This window comes from Anarhichas minor, unplaced genomic scaffold (genome assembly GCF_050575085.1).
Source record: "Anarhichas minor isolate MPS153535 unplaced genomic scaffold, ASM5057508v1 ptg000027l, whole genome shotgun sequence".
Taxonomy (NCBI): domain Eukaryota; kingdom Metazoa; phylum Chordata; class Actinopteri; order Perciformes; family Anarhichadidae; genus Anarhichas; species Anarhichas minor.
The window spans coordinates 7570763-7598247 of record NW_027466473.1 but is presented as its reverse complement, the minus strand read 5'-3'; the positions used below and the strand labels follow the sequence as shown (position 1 = coordinate 7598247).

The 27485-nt window shown below is 44.6% G+C and overlaps 1 protein-coding gene across 1 annotated transcript in view; it reads right to left on the bottom strand.

Annotated features, from left to right (window-relative positions):
* The window catches only part of lhfpl7 (LHFPL tetraspan subfamily member 7), a 91548-nt gene that overhangs the window by 54683 nt on the left and 9380 nt on the right, over positions 1-27485 (bottom strand). Inside the window, exon 2 of the mRNA XM_076102780.1 lies at positions 10269-10407. Within this exon, the coding sequence (XP_075958895.1) occupies positions 10269-10407 (139 nt within the window). The remainder of the gene's footprint in view (positions 1-10268; positions 10408-27485) is intronic.

The window sequence follows — 27485 nt, the reverse complement described above, 5'->3', positions numbered from 1 at the left end:
GAAACATGAAAGCTGCTTACAAATAAGCTCAGAGGGCGATGCACATATCATATCCTCTTCCTCCGCAAAGCCAGAGATACACATCTGCAGGGACGACAACAAAGGTGTGTGTATGTTTGTGTGTTGGTTGTGATATATATTCCAGAGCGAACATTACTTGTGTATGTGTGTGAGCTCACCCATACGTCTACCTGCCTTTTTGTGTGAGCAAGAGGGCAGTGACAGAGTGTGTGTTTGATTCAAGGAGGCACCGTGCCCAACTGTATGTGTGGCCCTTGGGGGTGGGGGTCGAGACAGGAATGTGGAATCCTCTCTTTCTCTACCTTTGGGCGTGTAGCGTGTGTGTGTGTGTGTGTGTGTGTGTGTGTGTGTGAGTGTGTGTCACGGGGGGGTTAGCATGCACCTGTGGTTACCATCTTTTACGTAAAGATGTATATTGGAAACTGGCTCATGACTCAAAGGAGCGCCTCATCAAAACACACACACTCCGTCTTCACTCGGTTTCTATAATCTCAGTAAGTGCCAGCCATCTTTCATTGGTGAAGCATATTGCAGTGTGTAGTCTGAGCGGAGCGACAGAGGCGTCAGATAGACAGATAGACAGACACGTGAAAGCAGCTGTGTGTCCATCACACCACATCAGAGGAGGAGGGGCTGCACTGCGAGCTCCTTTTCTCACTGAGCAAACAACATGTGACGCATATATTAGATAATACAAGTTGGGTACGTCGTTTTTTGTAACCATGTCAATTCCGTGACATGCGGATCATAGAAGATGAAGCGCGGTATATTTGCAGGAACAGACGAAACAGAATAAACAAATAACATCACATTCCAACGTGACTCTGCGTTTGAGATCCATCCTGTCGCTGCAAAACGCATCCAGTGTAGCAGGAGCAGCTTCATCGTAGTAAGTAGTAGTATCGACACAGCTACATCAGCATGCACCACGACAGCAATAAACTAACACGCGTCCATTAAGTGTAAAAGCACTTTTTAAGAGACCAGAGAGATTCATTGCTACCCTCAGGAAACTTACTTTGTGCTTGAGACAGAAGATTTCCTGTCAGGCCTGTCTTCTTCTTGCTCTTGAAAACAGCTGATGCGCTCTACACACAACATAGTACAGGAGAGTAAACATTGATATAGGTGGTATAAAATAGATGTACACGCGTCTTGTTTTTTTGGCTTAACTTCCTGAATGAACTTGATCTGCGTTTGCTGATGCCCACTCTGTCCACTTGCTGTTCAACTTCCTCACTGGATCTGCCTCATGTGTGCTTTGCTTTCATCCAGCTGACTCTGAATATACAGTCAGTCCCCAGCCGGCACACCGCCACTGATGTCCTTGTGGGAGGAAATATCCCCTCTACTGCTCTCTCTCTCTCTCTCTCTCTCTCTCTCAGACACTTAAAAGCAGGATATAAGTTCTGAACAACAGTTCATTCAGTCCATTTTTAACAGCATTGTACACAGAACTACCGGAAATTGCTGCATTTAAGTTGTGATTTCTTTCCTTTCAGCTGCAGATTGTTTTGGGGTGTTTTTCACTTTCCTGTCACTTAACATATTAACATATATTTAAAGCAATAGTTCCACATTTTTTGGAAATACACATATTTTCTTTCTTGCGAGATTTTTATTTTCATCTTCATGCAAAGCTAAGCCAACCTGCTGCTGGATGCAGATATGAGAGTGATATCAATATTCTCAGCTAACTCTCTGCAAGGAAGCGAATAAGCATATTTCCCATATGTCATTAACATTGAGGAGACTTTTTGACTTTGTTTTCTCGTTGCTTCACTGCTAAGGTGATTCAAAGGGTGAATAGTGCTGGAACATTTAGAATTTTTTGACAAAGCTTCTATACAGCTGTAAAAGTCAATGTTGTAGAACAGGCTGCACTTTGAGCCGAAATCCCTTCGTTCTTTATAAGTACAGGACATCACAGTAGGTCGGTCAGCGTACATACATGTACACACCCGCGCACCATCCTCAGATGCGGCATTTTTAATTCACTTAGCAGAGCTAACATATTCATTTTCCCCATGCAAATGAGACAGTCATAAACACGAGTGAAGCAAAAGCAATGGAGCAGCATTCCCGATCAATCATGGTGTGTGTGTGTGTGTGTGTGTGTGTGTGTGTGTGTGTGTGTGTGTGTGTGTGTGCGTGCGTTGCGGGCACCGGCGCTCTCGGCCCCTTCATATTGCCTACAAAAACTAATTCCCGACAACACAGATGGCACAAACAAAAACACGACAACGCGGCGCGAGCTCTCACTCATCACTGCGCACTCAAGAGAAGCCTCCGAGCAGAGGATCAATCACTGCACGAGAGGCAAGAGGATAAAACGACATAAGAGAAATGAGACTGAGAGGAGAGCATGTAAACGTGCACACACACACGCATTCATCCAAGTGTGTGTGTGTGTGTGTGTGTGTGTGTTTACGGCTGAGGGCCTAGTGTGGAGGAATGAAGCAGCTGCATTCCAACAGCCACAAACACAACAGTGAGTCATCCTGGCTGTTGTTCACATCAAACAGACAGTAGTGGGAATTCCTAGGAGACACACACACACACACACACATACTTTACTGTGACCATAACTGAGCCAGTCTGCTATCGTGACTGTAACCAGCGACCATCTAGATTGGATTCAGTAAAAAACTGGTACAGAGCACACACCTGAGTGTGCACAGGTGCCTCATCCTATTTAGTGCAAACATGAGAGTCTTTCCAGTTCCCAGTTCAAACTCAAGCGAGGGGAGATTAAAGGAAAGCAATAGGGATTATTACAGAGCAACACCAGCGCATCAATAGACAATAGATTTTCCTTAACTTCCCGGTCTCAACTGTCTACAACCACAAAGATATTTCTGAATTACATATTGATGTTTTAAAGTCACAGGTTTCCCATAAAACGGCAGCTTCTGTCTTCTGCAGCGAAGTAAGAAAAACAGCCCTTAAGTGCACGGATCTGGCTTCAACCTCATCATCTCCGCTGTGAGTTGCAAAATGGAAAAAAAGAAGAAGAAATGGCAAAGAGGCCTTCGGAGGTGGAGAACTCATGTAATATGCATAGCCACTAGTTCTCTTGAGTGTGTTTGAGCGCGAGCGTGTATATGTGTGTGTTTGCCAGGCAGGCTTTCATGGCAGGATGACGGAGGAGCAGCGAGAGGAAGGGGACAGGAGAGGAATAAGAAACAGCCGAGCGTGGGGGTTTTTTTGGACCTTGCGACGGTTCTTCTCCATCTGACAGAAGTGAGAGGACCGAGCCGGTCCACCAGAACACATGTGATAACGTTCATCTTCCTCCTCTCCTCTGTCAACTTGTCATTTGTTGCCTGCTAGCGTGACACAACTCAGGGAGGCGAAACCACATGCTAGGATAGTTTCGGCATATGTGTGTGTGTGTGCGTGTGTGCAGAAGCAGAGATAATCAAAGCGTTGATTAATATTATAAAGAGCATTAATATCAGACAAAGCTTCTCCAGAGTGCCAAGCTTATAGGAGAACTACGGAGGCCGACTCGGAGACGCAAAAAGGCTGTGTTTGGTTTGTCCTTTCTGGGCTACTGTAGAAACAATCTGCCTATAGATGCCCCCTTAGTGCTACAGACCGGCCCTTTAAACATGCTGATATTCTTGCCTCCTCACATTTGATGATGAAGAAATGATCAAAGCACATGCGCCCTTTTAAAAGGCAGCATTAAAGATAGATTGAAAAAATCAGCTGATCTCAGACGGCTGCCTCAACACAAAAGTCTATAGCAGAGCTCTCCAGAAAACGGAAAGAAAATAGATGAATTGGACAGGATGAAAGTTCAGTCTTAATTACAGTCCGTCTCTAATTGACTGGTGGACCAATTACTGTGTTTGTTTGTTTTTTTGGCCGATGTATCAGTGAGCGAGTAGAGCCGAGTGCTCATAATTACAGCAGACATCAGATTTGACCAATGAGCTCAGCATACACAAATACACAAACAAACGCAAGCTCTGATTCATGCGGGGACATTAGGCCTGGTTTATCCATTTGCAACGATGACAAATGCTGTAATACAGCGGGGGAAAGCAAAAAGGAATGAAGCAAACACGTTGCATGTTTGTGAACACTTTGTCACGTTTGCAGATGAAGCGGCCGTGTAGTGTTCCTCCAGTAAATATTAATGATTTCTGTGTAAGTCTGCTCCTGCCCTGTTTAATTAATGGGATTTGTTAAGCTACAGCACGAACCTAAAGAACACTCAGATTACTGTGTGCGTTGGTGTGTGTGTCTGTGTGTGTGTGTGTGTGTGTACAGATGGTGAGACGTGACCAATCACATCACTGTCAACAGCGAGAGCAAAACGCCGCCCTGATTACACAAAAAGTGACACGCGCGCAAACACTGTGACTGACACGACGCACGTCTGTGATGAATGTCTACAGTCAGCGCGCTGTGAGTCACAGGTGAAGAGGTCACAGTGTCAGCATCGCGCTGCATCTAAACTGGGTCACGTTCTGTCAGTACGCTGCCAACAAAGGGAGCCAAAATCGACTTTTCTCTCATTTCTTTAGGTGAGATTCGGCGGTGGAACCAGTTCTCCTTGCTAAAAATGCACGTTTGGGGCGGGCGAGAGCCTCAAGCCGGGCCGACTCATGATGAAACAGAATGAAATATCAGTGATCGAACAGAAAACAAGCGAAAAGAGGTTTGGGGGTGGTGATTGTGGTAAAGACGTGCTTATAGGGGATACTCCGAAGCGAGGGGAGAGGAGTTGAGAGAACAGGATGAAAGGGAGAATTGGATGGAGGAGTGAGTGACAGGCCGGATAAATGAGAGTGGATTTAAAACACACACACACAGATACACACTCAGACACACAGCATATTAAATGAGAGGCAAGAAGCCTGGAGGGCGGACCAGAAAGCTTCGGACCAGAAATGAAAGGCCCCCCAAAAACACCGGCTGGCGAGGAATCCTGACCTGAAGTTGCTCCCATCACACACACAGAGACGATGTGGAGACAGGAGCGGCTTCGTCTTGTGCCCGAGGGCAGCTGGAAGGAGTTCAAAGATGGCAGAGGCAATCAAACAATGCGTCAGCGGTGTCTGCTCTCTCAGAAAAGTTCCCCCTCACTTAGCCTGAGACTTTCTGTCGGAGGAAGGCTTCAGAAGCGACATGAACGATGTTCCAATCACACGCACGGTGAAAAACATTCCGCTAATAGAGTCTGCCGCTCTAATGCGGCCTGATATGGAAAATGTATTCATCTGTATCGGAGAGGTGATTGACAGCTGGCACTGGTACCATATGGGGCTCCGGCGGAAATAACACAGCAGGTGCTTTGATCAAAGGCAACTTCCTATTTTCATCGCCGCGCTTTCCGAGAACATCTGCGCAGCAGCTTTGCCCAGGGGAACGCTGACACAGCAGGCCGGGCTTCCTCGGCATCAGCACAATGCAACTGGATGCGAGTGTGTGTGTGTGTGTGTGTGTGTGTGTGTGAGTGTGTGTGTGTGTGTGTGTTTGTGTGAGGGAAACACACAGGAATTACACTCTGCCTTTTGCGTTCCCAAGCAGCCAGGGTCGGGGTTAAAAAACAGCGGAGGACTCCTTCTGATGGAGATGCAGATGAGGAGGCACAGTTCCAGAGCGGTTGAACGGGGGGGGGCTTCAAAGGGAAATGTTCACCGGGTACAGCCGGGGTTGGATGGAGTTTAGCTGCAAATTAGAAAAGATTTTTCGGCCAAAAGTTGGTCCACTGAACGAATGACAATATTCCCCCACAGAGTCGCTCTCATTCATCCTGCTGAGACGGCAAAATACGTTCAGTCAGCGCCAAGAGCGGCGAACGTGTCGCGGTTTTGATTTAAATACAGTCCTGTGGATGGATCAGAGGACGTCAGAAGAATAACGTCACTGATGTTGCTGTACAACAAGAGGCTGGTTTCCCAAGTGCCCATGAGCAATTTAACCTGCCTGTCCACACATCAAAACCTGCTCTTAATCAGTGGTTGCCAATGGGGGGGTTGGTTACCCGCAAGGGTCGCAAAACGAGATCTGAGGCGTCAAAGGTAAATACTAAGCTATTAAGAAAAGGGGAAAATACTCATTTTTAGCACCTAAAATTATGATTTTTGGGACAATTCTCTTGATGAAAAACTAAACTTATAGTTGAAATAGATTTATCTCTTTCGCCTCTAACAAGATACACACAGTAATTAGTGGTAACTTTCTCAAATGATGTTGGCAAAAAATATATGCTGAAGTCTACATCAAATCAAATCAAAAAGGCTTTATTCAAAGGTCAAATAAGATACCAGGATTTGTACATCACCGAGGTAAATCTACATTTACCAAATAAAGTTAGCTTTATTTTATTACTTCAGGACTTCACCTGTATATGAGCGGTAACCACTGAAAAATCTTTCTTGTGCTTTCAGTTTGGGAAATTGCTGATTGCTTCAGTCGAGGAGTGTGATGTCTTGAGGTAAAGGGACTTCAATAGGATCTTGATATTTTGGAAACATTTTGACGCACATGAAATATGTCTTAAATTACAGGATCCCTCGTCGCCACCACTGTACAATTTGGGTTTACATACCGTTTGTTTGCATAAAAAAACGTCACCAGAGAGTGCTGCCAAATTCAGCACTCAAAGTAAAGCCAGATTTCACTTGTGGTTCGCCGATTGTGCCGTTTCTCTCCTGTTATCTCTCCATGTAAGAATGAATAACCACAAGCAACGCAAACATCTCCGACCGTGCAGGTAAGAAAAGAAAAAAAAACACACTGTGGTTCATATTTCTTTCAAGAGCAGAAAAACACAGCTTCAGGCGTATCGCTTTCAAGTCCTCAACCCAAGTAACTCCCAAAGAGCCATTTTCACAGGAAAACATTTTGCTTTTTAAACTGGAATAAGCAGTCACATCGACGAAAAGAGAAAAAACAAACAGGCAATCAATGCAGCTCATAAAATCTCCTGCACGTTTTTTATGTAAGCACATCATGTAAATTATCTCCATATGTTAATATGGCAATAACCCCCGCAGGAAAAGCGCTGAGATTAAGCTTGTATGTGCAGCGAGTGCTTGTACACTCAGCCGAGTGTGACATGTCTTCAGCCCCGAACAGATAACCGCACTGCGAGAGGCTGCCTGAGCGTCGTACCACGAAGAAAACCCCAGCGCGGTGTTCAGCTGCACATGTCGGGCGGATGAAGCTGAATAAATTGAAATAAACGGGGAGATCAGCCAGAATGAAGGGTGAAGTCCCCGTTACTCAGAACTGGAACGCTAGCTTTTGTAGAAATGAAAGTAAAACACAGTTTGTGTGTCGTTCATGTGCATTCAATCAGTAATGCTTGTATTTATTTCCCTTCCCTGTAAAGTGTGTGAATTCACATGTGAATATCTGTCTGTTCATTCTCTCCACACACACACACACACACCGCCCGACCAAAGAGCCGTCCAATCCAATGGAGCCTGACCACTAAGAAGAACAGGCCGATGAAATATGCATGACAGGAGAAAAAGCTCCCCGCCTCGGCACACAGAAATGTTCTGCCTCCCTCTCTCTCTCTCTCTCTCTGAGCATAAAACATTGATGGCAGCGGTGCTCGCCGGCGCAGCAGCTGCACCGCTGGATGGAGCGCTGAGCTGATCCAGTGTAGGGTTAGCAAGTTCACATCTAATTCTGGACTTTGCCCACGGGACCGCGAGGCCGAGAAAGGAAAGAGCCGGGGCGGTTTTTTACCTCGCAGAGAAAAGGTTTTTCCTGGTTCAAACCAGCCCTCGGCTGTGTGTTTGTGTGTGTGTGTGTGTGTGCGCCGCAAGAGATGACGGAATTGTTGATATGTAAGGTCATGTGCTGCTCTTATAGGACAGACAAACGTTCCTGGGTTGTGCCTCCGGTGTTTCTATACCTGAGCGATAGCAGCAGTGATACAGCAGATGTAGATGCTGTTAGCAAATGGGAACAGCAAGGGTTGGAGGTGGGCTGTTCAGAGGGGAATGATTCAGCCTCTAGTTGATGCTGTCTTGCAGCTTGGTCGTGAGTGCACACTCCTTGACATTTGTCACTCTGAATAATGTCCACACGTTGGGGTCTGCAGATGTAAAGAATGTCTAAAAATGAGGCTCACGTACTTGAAAAGCCCTCCTCTATTCCTGCATGATGTTGGCGGTCACCACATTTTGACTTGTGGCCTTAATTAAAGCGAAATGCTGATAAAAATTAGAGGTTGTATGAGCTAAAATGCAACATGCACATTAACAAACATAGCACACACAAAGACATGCACATTTTAGAAATAAACAATATTGCGGCATACACTCTTTGCAGTGCAACAGGCTAAAGTTGTGAATTCTGACCTTGTAGCTCTAATACATAAAAATATTTATATTTTTTCACCTACTACCAATATTTCATATGATCATATAAGTCACATGATACAATTTCTTCAATCCTACCAGTTTACAACATTCCAGTCCAAGCAAATAAACCCGCCCCTCCCTTCCCATCTGAAATGTCATTGGTTTACACTTTTGATGTTCTGCAAAAGAAAGCCAGAACCTCTCAAAGCGCTGCTTCAAAGTGACTCAAACTCCAACCTTCATCCTCGTCGTCACACGTTTCAAACCCCAAACCTCGAAAGAAGTTATATGTCCTCACTTTATAGGAGATCTCTTTTGTTTTTTGTCCTCATAATGACTTCCATCCATCATCAAGTAGACAAACCACCACACACAACAAACCACCACACACACACACACACACACACACACACACACACACACACACACACACACACACACACACACACACACTGACATCTGCATTGGCTGTCAGCAGTACTGTCGTAAACATGTGGATCAAAACAGGCTTCTATCTAGAGAGGGACAGTTGACAAGCGTCTCGTCAGCAGTTCATTTCTCACACACACTTTCATATGCAACACTGATAAGATGCACACCACAAAGACAACCATTGTTCTTTATCTACCTGTTTCAGTTTACCAGCCTTCTTTGGTAGCACTCAACACACACACACACACACACACACTTGCAGCACTGGGAAAACAAACACTCGTCTGATCTGCCCTCCTCTGGGCTTTGTGGGCTCTCTGTGAAACCTCCGTCTATCTAGACGAGAGTCGACCTGGAAACGGAACAAAGGCCCGGCTCCTCGCTTCGCATTGTTGTTCCGCAAAAGTCTGTTGCTATGAAGACGCGCAGCTGTTGCGCACGCAGAGCGGGACGGAGACGCGCACACATTCACGGGAGGCTCTTGCTTCGCCGACTCCTTCTCGTTTCCTCCCAAAGCAACATTGATCTGACTCTGGAGTCAGACAGAGACTTTTTGGCTGTAAGCAATAAGCACCACTTTAAACACACCATTAACCCTGTGAAAGTCCCAGTTCTGTCTGTAAAGACTTAACCTGCCCAATGAAATCAGCCTGTAATTACGCCTAGCTAAATGCCACATGCAGGGATTTAAATTAGCGACTAAACATTCTCAAGGATAGAGGCGACGTAACTGCTGCTGAAATAACAACTAAGGGTTCATGGATCAGTTGACCTGGCAACAGAAGTGTTTCAAAAGCTTCAGAAAAATGGCGGGAATGTATAGAGAAAGAGTCTCCAGTTAAATGGTGCAACACGTACAACAAAATATGTTCTGGAACTTAAGCGCGCAGGAACCGTATCCTCTCACACAACAACAGAAAAAAATCTATGCCAACTGATAGAAAAATGGCCCCGATGCACAAAGCGAGAGCGTGAAGGCCGGTACTGAGCAGCGACACGAGCTGTGCGGCATTCAGGGCTTTTGAAGCCCACGCGCTGACAGGGCGCCGCGCTTTGTTTTACGAGACTGCTTCTCTGTTTGAGTGAGAGCAGCGGCCTGATAAGTCACACGCGACCCTGAACCGATGACCTGTGTTAAGGAGGCATAATTGTCTTTTTAACAGCAGGCTCTAAATCTGTCCTCGCCCTTCCCTTCGCTGGTTCACCCGCGCAAGTGCTATGCAGACACTGGTTGCCTAGCAGCAGCTGTCCTCGAGTTGTTTCTTTTCTTTGTTGTTGTTTTTTTTGACTGGCTGACGGGCAACAAATTCAACACATTTTTTTACAATTCCAACAATAGACAGCCATATCAGTGTTTGTTGCGGAGGTGAAAGACGGGATATAATTTTTTGCTATTTGTGAGAAACATCTCTGTCTGGATCGAGTACGAGTGAGCTCCTGCCGTTTGTCTGTGTGCGTATTCACATCTGTACTGACCTGCAGCCATCTGCATGTATCCAGCCAGGGTGCAGATCCTCCTCTCACATCCTCCGCTGGGCAGGAAGATGGTGATGATGGCCAACAGGGAGCTGACGGCCAGCAGGGCGCAGCCTCCCGAGCAGAGCACCGCGCTGGTCTGAGGAACACAAACACAGAACAATTTCACTTTAAGACTGCAAGACAGTCTGCAGACAGTAGCTTGGACCGTCATGTAGCCACAAACAAACGCCTTCAAGTCTGTGTGTCTGGTCAGGTCACACTGTGCAACCTCTCAGTCGATGCTCCAAAACAGGTTAATGACTCTCTCAGCTGGAAAGCAGCACTTCACGGCCAAACAACAGGGCACTGTCCCTACTCATTACATCTTTGCTTAATCGCACACACACACACACACACACATGCTGCAAGCAAGAGGAGCAAAACAAGGGCAGAAAGCTATCACACACAAACGATAGATTCATTCACAACTTTGCTGATGAGCTATACGAGCAGCCAGGATATTTTATCCTCCGGCTGTGAGGAAGTTGTTTGTGCAATGTGCTAAACTTGCCTCCTGCTCTGCTCTTACAGAGAGACTCCTGGGAAAGAGCGCATTCCTGGACGAGTGGCAGCTTCAAGTTTAAAGCCCTGAGGGAGTGTGTGTGTGTGTGTGTGTATGTGTACAGTATGTGTGAGTGCGCTTCCCACAACCTGTGTGTCTTCGTGGTGCCGCTTGATCTTCACAACCTCTCAAACTGACTCTCAATAGCGCCGCCACACATCCTCCTCGAAGCATTTTAAAAGTGCAGCACGCTAACGCAGTCAGAAAGCAGCACCACATTGGTGATTAGCATGCAGGCGGCGGCGATCAGAGACACATGTCTAACACGCACGGGGGAATTACAGCCCCCCGAAAAACACGTGTCGTTATGCATGTTCCTGACGTGACGGACGTGAACGGAGGAAGGATGAAAGCAGAGTGATTTCCACGCCTGACAGAAGATTTAATTAGCTTGTTCTGGGTGTTTGGTGGGAAGGTAGAGAGGGGAGTGAGGAAATATTGAAGTGCTATTATGTCGGTGGAAATGATGATGATTGTTCTTTTGACCTTTACTCGCGCGGGTTTGTTGAACATGAGTGTTTTCTTCTCTCTATTATCGCACTCGTACATAAACACTGGCTCTCCACTCCTTCACATCTGGGTTACAGATCAGCTCCCTGGGAACTGCTGGGAGCAAAGTGCCTTGCACAAGGGCACCTTGACCGCAGCAATCAAGCAACGGAAGAGCATGCGCAGAATAAGAGCAAAACTCCTTCAGGAAGGTGCTCTTTATTGCAAATCATTTTGAGAATGATTAGAAGTTTAATTTGATTAAATTTATGATTGAAACTACATCATTATTCAGCGCAGTGATCACCTCTCAGTCCTCAGAGGAATCCGACTGACTTTAGTGATCCCGTTCAAAATGTAATTATACTTTTGCTTTATGACGGCATACCTGCTAAAGTTAAACTAACGACATTCCCATCAGCCTCAGCTTTGCGTTGTGTTTAGTACTAAATAACCAACGTTATTAGCATGCTTACACGTAAAACATGAGGCGGACGTCATGAATATAAAGTTGATGTTGATGAGAATAATTGAGTTTAAATAAACACAAAAAGTATGAATGGTGCTTGGTGTAAAGCGGTGCAAGAGAAACCTCACATTAATTGTTTTTGCCAGTCATATCTCTGGTATCTTGCATTTTACATGTTGCTTTTCCTTAGCTGGACAAAAAAATGGACAACACCGCCTTCATTAAAATATTTCCTGCAGCTACAGGAAATGTCCTGGTCATCTAAAACCTTCTCAGACAGCATTTGTGTCAGACACGAAGAGAGATGGAATAGCTTATTACCACCATTCAACAACCATAAGGAAAGAAATCCATATAATTATAAAACAAAGAAGCGATAACAATTTCTCCAACCAAAGTAAAAGAAAATGCAATGCAGCTATGGGAATGGTTAAAACCACCGACACGTAGGCCTGCATGTGCAGCTGGAAGGACCCGGAGGGTATGTCTTATATTCCCACCAGTAACAAGTGCCAGTTTAGTCTCTGGGAGATTCCTTATCAAAGGCGCTCTTTAAATGAAGTTTGTAAATGAAACACATCTATACAGAATAACTACCTAACATTAGAGATTGATAATATTTAGCAAACGTGAGCCTCCATGCCATAGTTTGCCTTTTAACCTGCAGTAACTGATGTTTCCGGCCACACAGGGGGAGCAGAAACAAGCGGTGAACACAGCAATCCCGTATCATCAGCTTTTAAAGTGATACGGCAGAAGAAGTGCAGCCAATGCAGAATTGCTTTCAACTTTCGTTCTTTATGGCCATCAGGGGGCGACTCCTCCGGTTGCAGACAGAAGTCAGATTGTATGTACATCTATGAGGAAATGACTCTGCTTCTCACTTGACAGGTCGCTTCCACCGCGATCTCCAGTCTGTGACTTTTTTTGTCGTTTTTGTTGTACAACTTTAAACCCTGTCACAGTTAATGAAAGTTAATTGTAACTGTTTTGGTTGTCAAATGTCCTATTCAGTATTCTGTTGTACTTTAGCTCCACCCTCTCGTGTCACTTTTGGTTGCAAGAAACTAACATGGAGAGGGCCAAGATGCCGAACTCAAGGATTCAAAACCAAGAGGGACATCACAGTGACTACTTCCACTTCTTATATACGGTCTATAGTGAACAGTTGACGGATGTAAGTCCAGTATTCACTGTGTTTCACTTCTGGTTTGGTCATCAGCGAGAGAAACATCAGTCTCTTTAGCTGCTAGCTTAAATGCTCACTAGCTACCTTGTCGAACTGCTGTTGCATGAGCAGGTAGTGTACGGTGGGTTTTTAGTGTTCTTTTCAACCCAAAACAGGTGTCTTCTGCGGCCAAAACGATGCTACGAGAGCAATGAGAGTTAACCAAAAGAGTCAAATTGTGGGCCGTAAACAATGAGCTAAAAGACGCTATTAGGCTCCTTAGAGCTGAGAAGAAGTGCAGATTTAGCTGGTGATTATCGGGGGTTGAGCATGAGCGACCCCCCTCCAAAAACAAGTAGTTATTTGATCCATGCTGGGTCAGTGCCGTTTTAATATACCATAACAGGGTGATGACAAGTAAAGAATAAATCATGTTGCCAATAAGAGCTCTTATCTCAGCTACTCCTGCCACAGCTACTTGTTTTTCTTCGTTTGAACCCGGCGACTACAAGAGGGCGGAGGAGACGCAGCACACTCGAAGATACAGAAAAGTCATTAACTTGGTGGGCCTTTGTTCTTCTCTCTCTCTCTCTCTCGCTGGAATGATATTCATGTATGCAGAGGAATTTCTCCTTTCTCTCCGTTGCTTGATCTCGGCGTGCCTCGTGGGCTCTCAGTGTGCAGCCTACCTCCCACCCTGCTGTTCTCGATTCACCACGACACATTGAAGGTGCATCGTGTCTCATGTAGGGGAGCGGAGCGGGAGGGGGGAGGGCAGCCATGCCCAGGTATATAAGGCTCACTCACTAAACAATAAAAGACGCGTTATGATGTTGTAGTCAGCTAAATTAAGTCGGACAATGATGATTAGCATAAAAATGCGTGAGTGTTTGGGAGGGAAATAAATATTTCCATATGTATGCTGAAACTCCAGCTGCTGTTTGTGTATTCTGTCAGTTTTCCAGTCACTCAATTATCTGCAAGTACTAATAGATTCATACACATGACATTTTCTGTGTGCCATTTAAAAACAGCCCGAGAGACTAACGAAGGCTATCACAGCGCTAAACAGCTGTTTTTACAGAAAACAACCAACATTTCAATTAATGGTGTCCCAATTAATCAGCTCCCTGATGAAACAAACTCATAATCATTACCACTTTTACTTACAGACGATACAGAAAGATTTCGGAGGCCTTTTTCCAAGACTGTGCTGGCTCTGAGCACAAGTTAATTTAGTAGAAAATGAGCCGCTAACAGCACTGGTCCTCAGTGATGCTTCCTAAATAGATTGTAATTGTGTTTTAATAACTGGTAGAGCCACTGCAACAGCTGGAGCCGCGGAGGAGAGACGGGGGTCGAAAGAGTGGGAAAATTGTGGAGGGGAGAAATAAAAGTTTTCATTTGGCAGAGGATAAAAGGCAGATTTGTCTTAATCTCTTTGCTGCAGTCTAAAAACTTGATTTAGACACCACGTCCATAATTAATGAAGACAATACCTGGCGGATTTGACCCACGAGTGCCAATTAATCCCACAATAATAGCATGCCTGGAGCATGCAAGTGTTACAACGCTGATTAAAGGTCAAGATTGATGGTGGAGATACACCAAATACAGAAACAACGGAAAGACAAAGCGGAACCTAAAGCGGTTTGGTTTGCTCCAGCCGATTGAGGGTACTTTGTTTTTGACTCTGTTTTAAACAAACTTTCTCATTTTACAGCTCAACAGTACCCTAAAATATGTTTGTGATATTTGACTGTTTGATCAGAGTTTCGCAGGCCTGCTGCCTTAGGATGGACGGACCTCATTTGAGGCTGAGTCATGGTTATGCATCATATTCAGATACGGCGAACGAGCAGTCAGGTCGCCAAGCCGTATCCATCATGCAACGTGCGGCCAGATCTCCTTCTCTTTATAGAAAAAGAATGAATAAGATCCGTCGACTTCACATACGTCAACGGATTTGGTGTATCTCCACCGTGATGCACAAGTGAGACTACCTGGCTCCATCATAAAGAAACTTTATTGGTTTCCCACAGTAAATGGCCCACATCTTAAGCCTGTTGGAGACCAATAACCGCAGGGATACAAAAAACCCTCCATCCAGCTGCTTTGAGTAATAAAGGGACAGTCTGAATGGGACTCTTTGATTTCCAATTACATTAAGGAAGTCAGGGATTACACAGTACGGGCCAATGAAATTTCATTGTCTCCTCAATTGGGGGTTACAAGCCGGAGATGGCAGGGCATGTCTCATTAAACGCACTTTTCCTTTCCAAGCCTGGACTGAATGGCTAAATGTTTCAGCGCGGGGTTGTGAAAAATGGAAGGTTTCTGCCCCTCAGAAGTGCCAGGGAGAGGACACAGTTAATGCTCATCCCCCGGCCCTTGACAGAAACAACCCCACCACTTTAAGACCGAACGTCTCGCCTTTATGGAGGACAAGAGGTGAAGCGGGAGCTGCCGCGTTTGCCACGTCGCTCGCCGGATCTCTACCGTGCGTGTGTGCTTTAGTGTATGTTGCCAATGCGCGCAGGTGTGCCGTCCTCTGTGAGCTTGCCTCGGCACTCCCATCACTAATCAGCATTCAGCAGCGTGAGAGCCCAGCGGTTGCACTAAAGCATCGGCCTCGACATGTTCTGCCTCTAGAAGCCCATTAGCACCGCGGCACAGCCTCCCAGAACATCTCTGAGCCGCCAGAGCTGTTTCTGCTCCATCCACCGCCTATCCGGTCCGCTCTCTGTAAACCGTTTACCTTCCCCTGTACTATCTCTCTCCTTGCTCGTCCTGTGACTTCATCTTTCACAGGAATCCTGATAATCCTGCCAGAGTACTCATACAAAAAAATTAAAAAGCAGCCCCCTCCACCTCTCAAATGAATGCTCTGAATAATACATCTGTCTTCCTCATTGATCTTCACTGGGCGGAGACTGGCGGAGGGAGTGCAGTAAGTGTGTGTGTGTGTGCGCGTGACGGTCCTCTGAATGGCTGACGAAGCTGTGTGTGCAGAGTGAATACGAGATGGAGAGGAGATGAGGGAGGGAGAGAGAGAGAGAGAGGGGAGTGGAGATTAATCACCTGACAAGTGGATGGAGTGTCCATTTGTGCCTCGGGGACAGGCCGCAGATAGGATGTGACATTCAGGACCACTTAGGAGGACATGGACATACACACACACACACGGGGACGCACATGAAGTGTTAGCTCAGTGTTAGCATACAAACACATGTACGTTGAGAGGGGGAGATCCTGTTACTGTAGATTGAAAAGGTTGTGACACATTATAAAGTCCCACGCTGAGTATGATACTTCGATGTATTATCAGGCACAAAAAAAAAAACACTTGTTGGTTAATGTGTGAAAGCTGGAATAGTTTCAGAGTTTTTGATTCATGTATGGGCAACAGTGATGTCTGATGGCTAAAAATCAGTTCCAGATGAAAATAAGACTAACGGCTTTACTTTTATGAACCTTGTGCAGATTGCAGTGAGTCAAGTACGTCCTGCACTTTAGGTAATTTACTGACCAAGTTTGCCTGAACCGTGGTGCACTTGGATACGGGGTGTGATAATACATAGACTATCATACATCCCATTAAAGGTATCCTCATACAACGCTTCATATGATAGATTAAGAAAAGTCATTTTGGGGGCGTTTTCCAACGAAAGAAAATTTGTTACATGCATACGGTCTTTTCAAAATAATCTTCCTTCTTCACAGGAAACGACTAAGTTAGGTTTAGAGCACAAAACTACTTAGTTAGGTTTAGAGCACAAAACTACTTAGTTAGGTTTAGAGCACAAAACTACTTAGTTAGGTTTAGAGAACAAAACTACTAAGTTAGGTTGTTTGTTGGTTGTAAGTTAGTTTCTGCACACTTTGAAGATCTCACTGTCACCGACTGTGTTTTCTGTTTGTAACAGCGGGATTTTATTCATCATCACACTGATCCATACAATAACCATCTGCAGTTAAATACCACCGTACTGCCATAACTAAAATGGAAATGAAGCTAAAAAGGCGTCCTAGTTTTTTGCATGTTGCTATTTTTTAGTTCTGAAATTATTCATAAAGTTTCCTTCAGTTAGACTGGACTGTTGGACATGCAAAAATAAGTCTGAGAATAAAATAGTCCTTCATATTGCTACATAAACGCGATCCTGGTAATAACGATCCACAAATCAATGTTTCATGTTGCTCATGTTGCTCACCACAGCCGCACATGTCTATCTTTATTGTAAGTAAAAAATGAGGAGCTCCAGGCAACGCATTGGCCAAGACTCTTAAAACTCTGGAGCACACAGCCGATGGATGGAGACACTGGGAGAGGACTGGCAGGAACAGACAGCCCTGAGGGAGTTATTAGTTCGAGAGAGAAGTTTGATTTCATCTTTGATTTTTCATGGAAATGTGCATCATTTTTAAACTATTTTCAACATGTGCGGCTTCAACCGCATGTTTTGAAGTAGAACCTGTGAGGAATAAATCATTATAAGACATAAGCACAGAGGTTTTTCCGCTTCCTTCTGCTGGCTGTCACCCGAGTAAAGGAGAGGCATATAAACTATTAAGAATCACTCACTTAATTTCGATTCTCTCTCGTTGGAATCGTACGTCAGCTGGTTGAAGAATAATTAATAACTGAATGTGGAATAAAAGTTGAAAGACGAATGAATAAAGGGGTTTGTGTGATTTCAGAGTGGTTTATATGGACGTGCCTTCAGCAAATAAAGTGACCAAAACACCGGTTCATGAGCTGAGCTGTCGACCCGCTCCGGTTATTCTTTGAGATATGGTTCCAAGACACAACAACCTTATATCATTTTCTGCCTGAAGCCTGCCTACTGTAATTTGTTCTTCAGGAGCAGAAGAGAATCTCAGAGAGAGATTTTTTCCAAAGACATTGAGGTGTCCATACTGTGTGGTCTGCTAGAAAGACACTCCTCACAAATACTATGCTCTCTTACCTTTAACGTTAGATCAGCTGACTAACACCAGCAGTTTTTGAAAGGAAAATCCCACTGCTGATTTCAGCCCCATGTCCTTTACCTTTTTAGCATTTTGTGGTCCCATTGTGGTGTCTCACACACAGATATATTTCAGGTTTTTTTTTTTGCTCACGGCATCATCAAGAACATGTGCCAAGTACATACAAGTCATACAACTCGTTGTCACACGTGCAAAAAACGCAAGTATTCAACAATGTATTTTCTTTGTCTCTTTGTTTTCTTCCAGAGCTCTGACTGGGACAGGCCTCCTTGTATGTCGACGTTAGCTTCTTCGCTCACTTGGTTAGCATTTGTTGCTAGTAAGCACAACTGTTTCCTTGCAAACCGAAAGTTGATGCTTCCTACGATCTTCTTAGCGCTTTACAACAGTGAGACAGGAACACTCTGACTGTTATCGTTCTTAACCAGGTACACAAGGTCAAGTGCCAGCTATAATGCAATCAGGTAGCGGAAGGAGAATTTTATATCAAAGCAATGACATTAAAATTAATAATTAAAAAATGTAATACTTAAATAATTCAATGTGCTCTGAGAGACAGATTTTTGCATTTCAGCACATTTTCTTAAAATGCCAAACTTTCTGCATTAATCTCACCATATGGGCATATTTACTGCAGCTGTTTGGGACTCATCTTCACACTCTACTCCCTGGAATAGTTTGAATATTTCTTTTGCGGTACCTCCAACGCAAGCTTTCGCTCAGTTTGGGCCGTGAATTGGGACATTTATAACGTTTTGTGCCACCACGCCTTTATATTATCGATGGCAATATCTCTAATCTCTGCCCAACAAGAGCCAAGAAACACAGCAACGCTAAAAGAAATGTACGCACAGGACGCTCCCTGCTGTAAAGCAACGCTTTAAAGTGGTGTCGAGTCTTCGGTGTCATGTTAAATGAAAACACGGTGGGAATCTCTCGTACAGTCAGAGTGACGCTTTCACACACAGTGTGTGAGAGTGGAATGAACTGGGAGAGATGCCATATATGAGCCCGTGCAGGAAACACACATGCCCCGAACACACAGTTCGGGGCAGGATGTTGGTTCAGAGTCTGCACGAACCTCAGCCTGTCATTGCTGTTCTTACTTACTGTATTTTACCAACCAAACATAGTGGGGTTGTGTGTGTGTGTGTATCTGGAACAAAGACCCCACTGTGAACGCACGGATGGAAAATCTTCAAGGCTCGATTCAATTCATGTAAGAAATCTGTGACACCGTAAAACATCTCAAAACATTTGAAATAAAATGTGTCAAAATCCATCATAAAAATTTATTATTTCAGATTATATTGCGCTCACATGGCCCATATTACTAGTTAAAGGTGTGTTTAGTTCTATTCCAGAGTGCTGGTTGGATTGTGGGCGTCATGGGGAGATAGTGAAACTGCCATGTATAGTGAGAGTCAATAGGGGCTCAACAACCATTTAAATCTTTTTAGAGGTCAAATCCAGCCGTTCCCACAGCGCTCCTGTGTAGCTGGCCTGGTTCCAGTTTGTCCACTGGCTGCCACCTGCTGCACCACCTGGAGACCAAAGGGACGTCTGGGCTCTGGGGTGATGAATGAAGTTATTGTTAATCAATGAGCCAAAGCTGCTCCATGACCTTATGTCAGTATCGACGATTCACTAACTGTGCTCACACTAGCCGCGTTTCCGTAAACGTGCGTTGTGCACATTTTGAAGGATCGCATTTGAAAAGCTGTATTGAAACGCTTATTGTGAGGTGCTTTTTGCTTTTGTTGCTGCATAAAACTTACGACAGATCAGCTGTAGCAGATTACAGCGTAGCCTTTACTGACCAAACTTCTCTTTGCGTAGCCGAGTTCATTCGCTCCAAACCAGTTGATGGAAATAATAATAATAATAATAATAATAATAATAATAATAATAATAATAATAATAATCAATCCCTTATTCGTTAAAAGTTTGCTTCCAATGAGCTTGACAACACACGACAGCAGCCAGAGAAGCATCTTAATGCTCATCTTCCAGTTACATGTGGGTCTGAATGATGACGGATAATAATATATATATATATAATTATTATTTTTTAATAACTGCAAGATTGTTAGCAGCCAGGTAATGCAGTTTTTACTCATTCCTCATTTTCCCTTTGGTCTTGAACACACTGTAATTTCCCCATAAGGCTCTTTAAAGTCAATACCTTCAGTCAACAACATTCAGTGCTAGGGGGGACATGCTGACATGTGATGAACTGCTCATCAGTGATGTTCAAAGGTAAAAAAAAAAATTGCGGCCTAAATGTTTCCAACAAACCACCAAAAGCCAAAACGAGACCGCAGGTTACTCCAGAGAGAAATTACTGGAGCGTTTGGCACGTTAAAGCCACTCTGTTCCATTGCGTTCTCCGTTTTCAAAAAGACATTTAGGAGAAGATTTATTTCTGTCTGTGGTTAGAAGTTGTATGAATGTAAACTGCCTTGGGGTACCTGCCAACCTGCCGGAGAACTTCAGTGAGTCTCCGGTCCCCGAACTGCTGGAGAAAGACATAAACCACAGCTCTAGTTTCACATCAGCCGCGGCGCAGGAAGAGGAAATAGATGCATGCTGGTTTATATCGTCCCAACGGAGAATCGTCTTTATGAAACCCTCAGGTGGAGCAGCGCAGACAATGACTCACACAGAGAATGTTATGGAGGGCTATAGGACGCAGATAAAAGCTTCTATTTTTGGCGCATTGCTCTGAGAAAGAAATACCTCTGTTTCCAAACTACATGGAGCACTGCGGCCCTGCAGTCCCGTTATTAACATCACAAGAAACACGAAAGTTACGAGACGAGTCAAGTCCCTCCTTGATCCACTGATGATGATGAGGGGTTGATCAAGAATTGTATGACAAGTGATTAAGTGTCCATCTGGCAGTGCTCTCACAGTGCAGAGATCAGTGCAGCGTAACTCACATGGCTGCACCTCTCTGACCAAAACCCAGTCAACAGAGATGCTGTACGTCTGAGCTCCTATCGTCCTCATCCTCCAAACTGCAGCATGAGGTCACAGTCATCATATACCTGGGGGGGGGGGGGGTATTTCTCTCCTGCTTCTTTTATCTTCCTCTGCTGTCAATTAAATAGTTGATGTCCTGCAGAGGAGGGGGGGTGTACAGGTTGAGGTGCAGGCAGGGGGAGAAAAACAACCCCCCCCCCCCCCAAAAAAAACTGCATCTAACCAGAAACTTGTTAATATTGTTAATACCGCCTCTCGTCTCTCCTCTCCATCGCACTCTTATTCATAATAGATCACAAAAGCGGATCAAATAGCTGCTTTGAAATGTACGGGATCCCTTACGGTCTGCTTTAATGATGACATCCTCAGAGCCGGGCCAGAGGTTTTTATTCAACTCTTATAATAGGCTGCTGGTGGTGGGGGCTGATGGGTAGTCAAAAGGGAGGAACCCCGGGCAGAGTTACCCCTTTCTCCTCTCTCTCAAAAGATGCTGTAATTGAATTATAGCGCAACTGATACTTTTGAGTCAGGCCCCCCCCCCCCCCCCCCCCCCAAGAGTCTCATCAAAAGACACCAGCCATGGAATTTGTCTTGTTTTGTCTCTTGGCTTTGAAAGCAGATGCTAATAAGAAATGGATGAAAAGGATACTGTTAAAATTAAGAATGAAGTGAATAAATTCTGTGGGGAAAAAAAAGAGAGCAACTGTTAATCAGCACGTTTGCTCATTTGAAAAAGCGTATGTTTGGCATCCCAACAAACAGCAGAGCGTAATTGGTGCACAAAGAGGCCCAATCCAAAAATGATGTTCGATATTTTTACATCAAACAACCACAGCACTGCAGGAGAGAGAGAGAGAGCGAGAGAGAGAGAGAGAGAGAGCTGAGAAGATGAAGAAGGGAAGAGCACTTTGCCGTTTGAAAAGTGAAAAATAAATACTGTACACTCTCACGACGACATAATAACATTACAGCCCACATACAGTAAGGATCCATCTGGAGACATCTTATCCTCCTAGTAGCTGATGCTCACTTAGTCCTGTTTACAGATAAACTAATGTGTGACTCGAGTCTTAAAGATAAAAAGCATCAGTCCACCTACTCAAACTGCCACCACTGAGAAGCAAAATATCTTACTTGAAAGGCACATGGAAACTGTCACGTGCACATTGTGCACATTGTACAATGTACATTGTGAACTGTAAACCGAATTGCATAACAGAATCGGTACATTTATCAAACGTGGCTAACGTCTGTATTTTTCAGTTCTTTGAAGTATTGGTATAAAATGTATCTGGAACTGTTAGTTGGACATAAGGACAACTAGAGTTTTGGACATAAACCAAATAAAGGTGACTGTTAAGACATTTAATATAGTGTCATTTAAAAACTATCTAAATGATTGACTCCTAAAGTGAAATTTTTCTCACAATTAAAGGAATAGATCCACATTTTGGGAAATATGCGTATTTGCTTTCTTATTGAGAGAGCAGCAGTTTAGCTTAGCTTAGCATAAAGACCGGACACAGCCTGGCTCTGTCCCAAGGTAGCCAAATCTACTTAGCCTACCAGCACTTTGACAGCTCACAAATGAATGTATTATATATCTTAAGTATTAAAATGAAATCTCAATTTGAACCTTTGTATCGATCTTGTTATCAAACTCCCAGGAAGAAAGCGGACTATTCCTTTAATGTGAAAGAGACTTTAGCAAGTTTTTTATTAGTCCAAATGTGATAAGACTTTGCAGTGAGCTAATATTCTTAAATATAAATACGTCACAGCATAGAGGAGAATCATTAGCTGCAGCAGGCTTATGATTACCACTTCAAAGTGTTGTACTTTGTACTTCGAACCCATTTACAAGGACCGCATTATTGTACCACAGTGCCATATTCACGCTGTGGTGCACGATTCGACAGCACACATAAAATGAGACATGTCCATGAGTGGAGGGTCTGTTGCACCAATGCATGCTGGGAGGCTTCCCATACACAACGACACCAGCGCTGGGTGCGTGCTGATCATGGTTTTGACTCTCTACTCATGTTGCCTTTATTTTCAATGAGCGCACTTTTATTCAAGATAACTAATCCAGGATTTAAAAAAAAGAAAAAACGAATTAGCTGGATGAGAATTAACAGGATAACATTGTGTTAGCCTGAATTAGCTTAGCCACATTCGAACCACAGGGCTGTCAGACATCCTTCATATACACGTACATCTATCTGGTTATTATGGTATGGAAGCGTGATGAATACCACATGTGGTTTGAACTTTACATGAGTTGCAGTCTGGAAATTAGCCTGAAAAGTGTGTGAACATGATTTAAATCAGTGATCTGCGGAGGGCAGCATCTTCTAAAGAGTCAGCTTCTTTTAACGATCCAGTTTGAACCGGACGACGATTCCCAGATGATTTGTGAGTTTGCAGATTGGCGTGAGAAGTACAGATCTCCCCACCAGTTTGTGATAATGCATTTGAACAGATAGCGGACATGAAGTGTGCCCACATGGCCCGGGCCTCCTCCACCTGTAATGGAGATGTGTATAAGAGAGCGTGTGGGAGGCCGTCCTTCAGCTCTCACACCCTCAAAACACTCACACACACACAACCCAGCTTGCTCTTGCATTTATGCATGATTTCTGCACTAGCGCTGGTCCCAAGTGCACATTTCATAATTCATGCATACTGTACTGTAGCGACTCAAAAATGCTACAGTATCAGCCTCCCCCACTCTGCTTCCTTTCATCAGCGAGTCGGACTCAGATTACAGTAAACTTCCTGACCCCCACAAATGAGCATCTGGGGCAACATTTAGAAATGTTTCAAATCACCTATAGAGAGAATATCTACAGAAACCCCGCCTCTACGGTTTTATATCTCAAGGTGGAGCAGTGTGCTCTTCTCGCTGGTAAATAAGTCGGGAATCTTCTTTTTTCCCACAAATCAAGAAGAAAGCGGATCTCCTCGGGGGGCTAATAAACAAAGTGTGTTACTGGGTCTGGATCGCAATTGCATCAGTCTGATGAAGTATCAGAAGGAGCATGTGTGGCATGTTAAGCAGCCCAGAGGCCCCTATAGAGGCTCGAGGTGAATGATGAAACTGGACAACAACATGCCGGCGAGCTGCTGCTTCATCCAACGCCATGACAGTTCATCATTACACAGCGGGTCGCTAATTACGATCACTTTTGCGGTCCGCTGTTCTTGACGCCTTACCGGCCCGAAAACTGATAAATGATGCGCGAGTTCATGCGTGCGTGTTCAACCATTAACTATGCTTTCTGTAATGGGAATTCCAGCATGTAAACAATTACATGAATCTAAAAGCATGATCCCATTCACGAAGAGCGCTTCGGAGCAAAGGGAGCTGTGCAGGAACAATGGTCAGCACAGTGAGCGGCTGGTTTCTTATTAAAGTCATTACTTACTGGCACGCTAAAGGGAATAAACACAAAACGCAGGAGTCTTATTGGTCTGGCCTTGGAAGGGTTACATTCACCAGCACAAACTTATAATGGCAAATCTAGATTTTGATCTGAGATGTTACACTGATGTACAAATTGACTTGCATCCAAATGACTTTATTATGCGTCTGCTTTTACCCGTGTCCTGCTGCGTTTGCCCATATTCCTCTTTTCTTTTCATTCAGCTCTCTCTGTGGAGCCGCACATTAGCACAGCAGCAAACTCTTCACAGTTGCAGAGCAGGAAATTAACTTTTTATCGAGGAATATTCCCCCCTTTGCTGCTTTTAGTGAGAAAGAAAGGCCGCTTGAATCAACTTGAAGGGCACTCGGAGAGCGCAGACCTTCGCCAGAGCAGTTTCCATAAGGGGACAAATAACGCGTGTATTCGCCCTGTAATTCAGATCTGCTTCAAAATTGTATTGTTCCTTGGCCAATGTTACACCCTCCCACTGAGTTTCATGAAAATCGGGCCCGTAGTTTTTCTGTCATCCTGCTGAACCAAAAAACAATAGCATCCGATCGGGATAATACTGTGGTGGAAAAGAAGTTCAGACCGGGCCAGTCGATGAAGTCTCAACTACTGTTCCCCAACTCTATTCTCATTCCATACTTTATAGCTATTGGTGTCCTGATGATGTTTGAAGAACGCACTGGAATCAGACAGAGTTCGATGCAATAGAGTTTATTCTTCAACCAAAGAACACGACCCGAGTCATTCTCCGGAAAGCGACTGACTTATTCTGTTCTTTACGTCGTCTAACACTGGACTTCTTCCTCCATTTTCCTTTGATACGTCAATCTTTTTTTTAATTAAACCCAGTAAATCACAGAGTGAGTCACTTTCCCTGCCATGTGGGTGTGAGTAATGTTTGTATGGTTTCTAATGTGTGAATTGCATGTACCAATTTGTCATAGTCAGCTTTATCTTTCTAGTGGGAGTTGAAAGACTTTTCCTGTGACTTGCCGCTCAGCACGGCTCGACTCTTTTTATCTCAGCCGTGGCAGCCTTCCCTTGCCTTTTCCATGACAGCCTTCCCATACACCCGCTATGCCTCTTCAGTAAAGACAGTCTCACCACACACCTGCTATGCCTCTTCAGTAAAGACAGTCTCACCACACACCCGCTATGCCTCTTCAGTAAAGACAGTCTCACCACACACCCGCTATGCCTCTTCAGCAGTACAGTCAAAACTAAGTCAAACAGGCTGTATGCTGACCCATTCAGACCACACTATATTCACACTAGTTCTCAATATGCGGATGTCATACATGTGAGTTATATTTAAACTAATAGATATACTTGATGGTGCTATGATAAATCAAACTCCAGCAATACCTGCTGCTGTCCATTCTTAAAACTGTGTGCAAGACCTAAAGGCTGCTTCAATCTACATATTAAGTGAGTCTCTTCTTCTAGCAGAGAGTAAGACAATCTGATAAGATGCTGCAACTCCCTCATCTGAGGGGAACACCGGCAATTCTTGTCCCAACCGACGGCTAAGTTTCTTTTTGTCTGACATGTCTAAACTGTCTGAAAACTTATAAGAGTTATTTCAGAGCAGACGTGCAGTGATATTCTCCTTTATGTAACACTGAACAAGTGTACACACTTGCGATTGTTCTCCTCTGAAGCTGCGCAAGTCGCTCCGGGATTCGGCGGAGAAGTTATGTTTGGGATCCCAGGAGCTTTGTGTTTTGATGTTGCAGGATTTGCGAGAAGTGGAAAAGTGGAGCAGTGAAAAAAACAACAAAAAAAACCTATATCCGGACGCAGTGAGTTATCACAAAAATACAGTTGGCTGCATCACACTAGCATCTTCGCCTCCGACGAGCATCTTGTTTCCTGTATTTACTGCACCAAAGCGTTTTTCTCTCCGTTACCCCGAGCTCTTGTACCTGCAACCCCTGTGCTCTGACTACTGATGGAGGCCGGGGCCTCGCGCCGCCACAGCCGGCTCCAGTGCATCGAGCCAAGTGAGCCATCATTTATGTTAAAAAATGGAGAAAGGCTCCCTGTTAAATCAATACATAAACTACCCGCAGGATCCACAGTGAGGGCAGTGGAAGTGACAGGCCGCTTAACAAATGGACGACGGCCTCCCGGAGCCCGCTGACTCAGCCCTTTTCCCCCCGTGAAGGAAACAGCGCTCGGTTATGCTGCCCCCCCCCCCCCCCCCCCCCTCTCCAATCAGCTCGCCGTGTGTACCTGGGGACTGCTGGTCAGAGGCTCTTAAATATCGCCAAAGCACAGAGTATAATTCATAAGAGAGATAAACTCTCTCAGTGTCGACGCCTGTGCTGCTGCTGCTTCTGCTGCTGCCGGGAGTTCAGCCGATGTTTGAATAAACCTCTGCCTCACCTTTTTGACTGTTTCGCTGTGCCCGCCGCTGTGAGAGTGTGAGATATCAGATATATGTTTTTAAAAAAGCAGCAGAAAATGATCACACGCTGCACTGTGCCATCCATCCATCAAGTCTGATGAGATCATAAATCCTTCTGCTTCTCGGCCCCGGACTGATTTCTTCTCTACTTCACCGAGATGGGTTTTGAAATGCATATCAACGTGTTCCCCTCTGTCTCTTCTTCTTCTTCTTCATCATCACCACCATCATCATCTCTCCCTATGCCACCTGTTCTATCCATCATCTGGACAGCTGCTCCTCTGCACTTTCAATTCCTCTCCCGTGTGCTGCGTTTGACCTCCTGACCCCGCTCCGCTTGAAACATCTTACGGCCAGGAATTTGCGACAAAATCTGCAGACGCGATAGAGTGAGACTGGATTGCCTTGAAAAGGACACGCCCTTCCTCAAGGCAGGAAGGCGGTTCCCAGAATTTTCAATTTTTTAATCATGTGGAGAGAAAAAAGCCTTTAGCGGGAGGCTGTAGTTTAGGCGGTACAGTCATCATTGATCGTCCTTGTGCTAGACGGTGACCCCCATAATGCTCCCGTTATGTGTGTCTGTTTTGAACAAATGGGTTATTAAAAAAAAAAAAAAAAAGAGAGACAATTGCTCTCTACTGCAACCCAAATATTGCCATC